The sequence below is a fragment of the Cololabis saira genome, chromosome 9 (genome assembly GCF_033807715.1).
Source record: "Cololabis saira isolate AMF1-May2022 chromosome 9, fColSai1.1, whole genome shotgun sequence".
Taxonomy (NCBI): Eukaryota; Metazoa; Chordata; class Actinopteri; order Beloniformes; family Belonidae; genus Cololabis; species Cololabis saira.
The window spans coordinates 180,001-187,500 of record NC_084595.1 but is presented as its reverse complement, the minus strand read 5'-3'; the positions used below and the strand labels follow the sequence as shown (position 1 = coordinate 187,500).

At 46.6% G+C, this 7,500-nt stretch overlaps 1 protein-coding gene across 1 annotated transcript in view; it reads left to right on the top strand.

Annotated features, from left to right (window-relative positions):
• The window catches only part of snx2 (sorting nexin 2), a 31,847-nt gene extending 25,360 nt beyond the window's left edge, over nucleotides 1-6,487 (top strand). The window contains exons 13-15 of the mRNA XM_061730297.1: nucleotides 3,417-3,497; nucleotides 3,888-3,959; nucleotides 4,140-6,487. Coding sequence (XP_061586281.1) covers nucleotides 3,417-3,497; nucleotides 3,888-3,959; nucleotides 4,140-4,190 — 204 coding nt within the window. The 3' untranslated portion in view covers nucleotides 4,191-6,487. The remainder of the gene's footprint in view (nucleotides 1-3,416; nucleotides 3,498-3,887; nucleotides 3,960-4,139) is intronic.
• Nucleotides 6,488-7,500: the final 1,013 nt, after the last annotated feature.

Here is a 7,500-nt window from a genome sequence, read left to right as displayed (position 1 = left end):
TGAATAAAAAACAGACTAAAATGTAGATTACAAAATTTATTTGACCAAAACGATTCTCGTTTTGGTCAAATATTATACCAAAGATCCTTATTATTGAGCCGTTTTTATACGCTGGCACCTGTAGAGCCTCCTGCTGCATGCTGGGTAACGTAGGCCGTCTAAAACCAGCTGCCAGTGTCTTCCTGGTCCTTGAGTCCACTGATCCTCTGGTTTCAGACACCAACAGACGCTCCCTGGTTTTAGATTGGGTTCCCTGCCTGTTTTCTTTTCCTCCCTGGCTGTTTTGCTCGTGTTTCTGGATTTCCTTTGTCTTTTTTTCCAGCCTCTTTTAAATTTTTTGTTGCTTGTTCCCCGCCATGCCTTCCTGCCTCCAGGAGATTGAAGAGGTAGGACCTTCCCTGTCTGTCCGTCTGCCTTGTAGCTCCTAGAATGTAATAATGTCCTAAAAATGTTACTAATAACACCTGAAAATGTAATAAAATTTGCACTTAACTCAATCAAACATGTAATAAAACCCAATAATGTAATAACTTCCCCAATAATATAATAAAATATCCTGACGGATATTGTAATAACATTTTTCCTAATAATGAAATACCTTATCAAATTATTGGGAATTTATTACATGGAACTCAAAGTCTGCAATTAAACCCAATAGTCATTCTGGTGTTTCAAATCCAGCGTATAAAACATTCTTAGATACTTAAAACTCAAAATGTAGAACTCTGGACTGATAATGAACATATATATTACATTATTTGTCAAGTATTACATTATCAGTTTTGGAAAAGAAAAAAAAGACCCACCTGAAAATGTAATAAATTCCCAATAATGTAATAAGGTATTACATTATCGGTAAAAATGTTATTACAATATCAGTCAGGATATTTTATTACATTATTGGATTTTATTACATTTTCGATTGAGTTAAGTGCAAAATTTATTACATTTTCAGGCGTTATTACATTTTCTGGAAATTATTACATTATAGGAGCTACACGCCTGCTGTCCGTCCTCCGGCCTGACTGCCTGTTCCCTCCTTTCATTCTCCTCATCGCGCCGCTTAGATCTCTGGGCTACTTCATTTAGCTTTTAGCATTTAGCATCTAGCTGAGCATCATCACGTGTTTGTGTTCATCGGTGTTGTGTTTCTGGCTGTTCCTCAGCTGTTCCCACATGTTCCCAGCTGTTCCCCAGCTGTTCCCAGCTGTTCCCCAGCTGTTCCCTAGCTTTTCCTAGCTGTTCCCACCTGTTCCCCAGCTGTTCCGAGCTGTTCCTCAGCTGTTTTCAGCTGTTCCCAGCTGTCGCTAGCTGTTCCCAGCTGTTCCCAGCTGTTCCCAGCTGTCGCTAGCTGTTCCCAGCTGTTCCCAGCTGTTCCCCAGCTGTTCCGAGCTGTTCCTCAGCTGTTTTCAGCTGTTCCCAGCTGTCGCTAGCTGTTCCCAGCTGTTCCCAGCTGTTCCCAGCTGTCGCTAGCTGTTCCCAGCTGTTCCCCAGCTGTTCCCAGCTGTCGCTAGCTGTTTCCAGCTGTTCCCAGCTGTTCCCCAGCTGTTCCCAGCTGTCGCTAGCTGTTTCCAGCTGTTCCCTAGCTGTTCCCCAGTTGTTCCCAGCTGTTCCCAGCTGTCGCTAGCTGTTCCCAGCTGTTCCCCAGCTGTTCCCAGCTGTCGCTAGCTGTTTCCAGCTGTTCCCTAGCTGTTCCCCAGTTGTTCCCAGCTGTTCCTCAGCTGTTCTCAACTTTTCCCAGCTGTTCCCAAATGTTTCAAGCTGTTTTCAGTTGTTCCCAGCTGTTCCCCAGCTGTTCCCAACTGTTCCTCAGCTGTTCCCCAGCTGTTCCCAACTGTTCCTCAGCTGTTCCCAGCTGGTCCCAACTGTTCCTCAGCTGTTCCCAGCTGGTCCCAGCTGTTCCCAACTGTTCCTCAGCTGTTCCCAACTGTTCCCAACTGTTCCTCAGCTGTTCCCAGCTGGTCCCAACTGTTCCTCAGCTGGTCCCAGCTGGTCCCAGCTGTTCCCAACTGTTCCTCAGCTGTTCCCAGCTGGTCCCAGCTGTTCCCAGCTGTTCCCAGCTGTTCCCAGCTGTTCCCCAGCTGTTCCCAACTGTTCCCAACTGTTCCTCAGCTGTTCCCAGCTAGTCCCAACTGCTCCTCAGCTGTTCCCAGCTGGTCCCAGCTGTTCCCAACTGTTCCTCAGCTGTTCCCAGCTGGTCCCAACTGTTCCTCAGCTGTTCCCAGCTGGTCCCAGCTGTTCCCAGCTGTTCCTCAGCTGTTCCCCAACTGTTCCTCAGCTGTTCCCCAACTGTTCCCAGCTGGTCCCAACTGTTCCTCAGCTGTTCCCAGCTGGTCCCAGCTGTTCCCAGCTGTTCCTCAGCTGTTCCCCAACTGTTCCTCAGCTGTTCCCCAACTGTTCCTCAGCTGTTCCCAACTGTTCCTCAGCTGTTCCCAGCTGTTCCCAGCTGTTCCTCAGCTGTTCCCCAACTGTTCCTCAGCTGTTCCCCAACTGTTCCTCAGCTGTTCCCAGCTGTTCCCAGCTGTTCCTCAGCTGTTCCCAGCTGATCCCAGCTGTTCCCAACTGTTCCTCAGCTGTTCCTAGCTGTTCCCCAGCTGTTCCCAGCTGTTCCCAGCTATTCCCATTTGTTCCCAGCTGTTCCTCAGCTGTTCCTCAGCTGTTCCCAGCTGTCCTCAGCTGTTCCTCAGCTGTTCCCAGCTGTTCCCCAGCTGTTCCCAGCTGGTCCCAGCTGTTCCTCAGCTGTTCCTCAGCTGTTCCCCAGCTGTTCCCAGCTGTTCCCAGCTGTTCCCATCTGCTCTTACATTCGTTGTTTTTCGCTTCTGCACTTTACATTTTTGTAAAAACACAAATCTAAGAAGCTTCTCCGTCCCAGAAATCCCCGTCTGCCCTGATTGGTCGACTGGCCCGATCAGGCTCCTCCCACTAATCACCTCAGTTTATTAAATAAAATAACGTTTATTTAGCGGAGGGAGGAGTTAGCGTCCACCTCTTTTAATGCTGTATTTTTATTTCTCACCTGATCTCTGGGGTTTTATTTGGTCCAATCGTTCAGTTGTAACTAAAACAGAAAAATACACATTTTAAATCGTTCTTCTTCCACAAATCCACCAATAGAAAGTGGAGCAGCGTTGACTACGTCCTGTTCTCTGATTGGTTGTGTCGGCCGGCAGCTATTTTATTTTAGTTTTTTGTTAACTTTGTTGTTTTTTTTTAATTTACATTCTTTGTAAATTGATTTCTTGGTAAAAAAGGGGCAGATTAAATAAGATTCTTCTTCTTTCTGCTCCCTGTCATTCAGAATTTAGGAACATTTGTGTTTATATTGAATTATTTGTTGATTTATTTTATCAATGAATGAATTTAATAAATAATAAATCAGTAAATAAATAATTTTGTCCTGGTTGTTTGTGTTCCAGCTGGAGGACAAGGTCCAGCAGGGGGAGCGGGACTTTGAGCAAATCTCCAAGACCATCCGCAAGGAGGTCAGCAGGTTCGAGGTGAGACTCCGCCCCCTGACCTCTGACTCCGCCCCCTGACCTCTGACTCCGCCCCCTGACCTCTGACTCCGCCCCCTGACATCTGACTCCGCCCCCTGACCTCTGACTCCGCCCCCTGACATCTGACTCCGCCCCCTGACATCTGACTCCGCCCCCTGACATCTGACTCCGCCCCCTGACCTCTGACTCCGCCCCCTGACCTTTGACTCCGCCTCCTGACCTCTGACTCCTCCCCCTGACCTCTGACTCCGCCCCCAACATTTGACTCCGCCCCCTGACCTCTGACTCCGCCCCAACCTTTGACCCTGACCTTTGACCCCTTCAACAAGGAAACTTGTTTGTTCAGATTTCATCAAAATAAATAATTAAAATAAGGTTATTTTTCCACAGAGGGACCGAGTAAAGGACTTTAAAATGATCATAATTAAATACCTGGAGTCGCTGGTTCAGACGCAACAGCAGGTAAATAAAACCACGATGAAACCTTTAAATATTGATTAATTATATTTATCCTGGTTATAGAGTTGAAACCATTTAAAGGAGTTTATTTAATTACATAATATATATGTTAAATATATGTTTAAAGACTAAGACGTATAGGAAAACTGAAATAACTGACTTATTTCTCCGTTTATCTTCCAGCTGATCAAGTACTGGGAGGCCTTCCTACCTGAAGCCAAGGCCATCTCATAAACTACACTACCCACAATGCACCTCCCCTCCAGCCCCGCCCCCACTTCCTGTTTGAGACCAGAGTGAAGAAGAGGAGCCAGAATCAGCTCAGACTTTTCTGTGGTTGAGAACGAAGCAGCAAACAACGTTAACGGACATTCATTCTGACAAAATATCGGTTTTTAAATTTAAACCTGAACGTCTAGTGTATCATTCCCATCTTTCATCAATATGATTATTGTTTTTTTGTACTTTTCCTGCTGAGAAAGCTCTTCCATACCCGTGACTGAAAACTACATTACCCATGAGCACCAGCTACGGAACAGTAGTAAGGAGAAAAATGAAAATAACATTTTAAAGGAGGAAGATCTTTTTTTCATTATGCACTTCGAGAAAAAAGTCTAAATTTTGAGAAAAAGGTACATTTCGTGAATAAAATTGAAATGTTGAGAAAAAAGGTGAAATTTCGACTTTATTCGCGAAATTTCGACTTTCTTCACGAAATTGTATTTCAACATTAATCTCGACATTTCGACTTTTTTCTCGAAGTGCATAACGAAAAAAAATCTTCCTCTAAGATATTTTTTTTCTTTCTCCTGCCTGGCCCTGATACTCTTCCGTACATGTGACTAGAAACTACATTACCCATGAGCACCGGCAGCAGATGAAATGAGAAGTTAGTTTTCCTGTTCTCGTCCAGAGAGTCTCTCCCCTCTCCGTTGCCCAGCAACCGAGCCGGCGGGTGTTCTGCTGGGATGTGTAACGCTGCAGTGCATTGTGGGTAGTCGCGGCTGATTTCTGCTCCTCTAGTTGCCTCGGTTTGGCGTCGACGCCCCGCGGCGGCTCTTCTTCTTCTTCTATTCCGAGTCGCCAGAATGTTGAAGTTTCTGAGCTTTTATTTTGAAGGTTGGAACTCGAGCAGCTGGACCCTCACTTCCTCTCATGCCCCTTCAAAATAAGAGCCTGTGTTTGTGTTGCTGCATGATCGAGAGTGAAGGCAACATTTCCCTGTTTTTGTTGTTTGATCCGGAGCTAATCATCTCATTTTTATACAAAGCTTTTTCAGGATTCGCATGATCGTCTGCAGGTCCGAATCAGACGTCTGTCCAAGCCCGTTTTCCGTCCGTCTTTGGTGAATGTTCCGTCCCTCGTAGCGTAGCGCTGTGTAGCGCTGCGCCGCGCCGCGGCAACAACTTTAGTTATTATTATTATTATTTCAAACCAACCATTTCTGCTGCAGGCGGCGCTCGTTAGACACGTGTCTTCTGATTGGTGGAACTGGACGTCCCTCTTGTTGGACGTCTCTCTTTCGACCTTTTTCTCGATATTTCGACTTTTTTCTCGATATTTCGACTTTTTTTCTTGACATTTCAAGTTTTTTCTCGAGATTGCACTTCAAAATTAATCTCAAAATTTCGATTTTTATTATCGTTATTATTATTATTATTATTATTATTATTATTATTATTATTATTATTATTATTATTATTATTATTATTATTTCAAACCAACCATTTCTGCTGCGGGCAGCGCTCGTTAGACAGCTGTCTTCTGATTGGTTGAGCTCCTGGAGGCCTGCGGATGAGGGGGCGGGGCTCTAGCTAAGCTCTGCCTCCAAACGTACCGACGTTCCTCGTTTAAATGCAGGTCAGGTATTTGTGGGCGGGGCTTCAGCCTTTCCGTCCAATCAGTTGACGTCCAATCAGACCAATGACATCACCTGGGGGCGGGGCTTCGTGGACACGCCCACGTTACTTTATTGAAGTTATAAAAGTTATGACGGTTATTAAAGTCCTGCAGACTCCGGGGTTTTAGTTTCGGCCCCACCAGAGTAAAAAATCGAAATCTTGAGAAAAAAGTCGAAATGTTGAGAAAAAAGTCGAAATGTTGAGATTAATGTTGAAATACAATTTCAAGAAAAAAGTCGAAATTTTGTGAAGTCGAAATTTTATGAATAGAGTCGAAATTTCGAGAATAAAGTTAAAATACATTTCGACCTTTTTCTCGAAATTGTATTTCAACATTACACCGGAGTCGTCTCAGACGTCCAGAACCTGCAGAGGACCCGGACCCAGACCCGGACCCGGACCTGGAACCAGACCGGGACCCAGACCTGAACCTGGACCTGGACCGGGACCCGACCGAACCTGAACCCACGTGATTGAAGACTTTTGTTGTTGGATCTTTGACGTTGTTGCTGCAGAACCTCCTGAAACGTTGATTTGATTTGTCTGTATTTTGTTTCTGGTCCGGTTCGTCTCGACGTCCCCGCGGTGGACGGACGTCCCAGACGCTAATAAAGGAATGTATCTCCTCCACCGGTGCGTCCTGTTCTTGGTTGTCGTGGTCTTTCCTTCTTCCCACTGGAGAAAAAAGTCGAGAAAAAAGTCTAAATGACGAGTTGAAATACTATTCTTTTGCCTATTCGGACTTTTTTCCCGACATTTAGACTTTTTTATGCAGGCGCAGACGCAGGCAGGTATGCAGACGGAATTAAATACGCAAGGCGCAGATACAGGAAGGTATGCAGATGCAGACACATGCAGACGGAGGTGCAGACGTAGGCACATATGCAGACGCAGGCACATATGCAGACGGAGGTGCAACGCAGAAGCAGACACATGCAGATGCAGACACATATGCAGGCGCAGACACAGACGCAGACACATTGTCCACAACAGACAGAACTGGTGACGGAGACAAGTCCAACTCACCGCCGGGGACGTGGACCAAACCAAAGAAGCCCTGGTGGACCCAGGACCTCGTTCCCACCCCCGCACCACTCCAGCACGGGCCTTAGACCCGCTGTGACTGAGTGAGTGAATGAACACATGCCCCCCCTGCACAAACCCCCCCCCCAGGACCGGCAGCCCGACTTCGGTTGGAGCCTTAAAGACCACCAAGGTCTGGATCCAGACCCTGCAGAACCTGCAGATCCTGCAGTCCCTGCAGACGCCTGCATCTGCGCCTGCAGACCCTGCAGACCCCCAGACCCTGCAGACCCTGCAGACCCTGCAGATGCCTGCGTCTGCATCTGCGTCTGCAGGCAAACTGCAGGTCTGGAGGTAAAATGTCCAACTTTACAACATAAATAAACATATTTACAGTTCTGGTTTCCATGGTTACCGTTCACATCCTTGACACCTGGATGGGGCGACTTTGTATGAACCACCTGAATTTCTGTAAAGACGTGTTTATTTATGATAGGGTGGTTCTGGGGGGTTCTGGGTGGACCGGGAGGGTTGGGGAGGGAGGGTCCCCCCCCCCACCTCTTCAGGCTAATGTAGCTGCATCTATTAGCTCCGGCGGCGCCGCGACCTGGCGGTGGGAT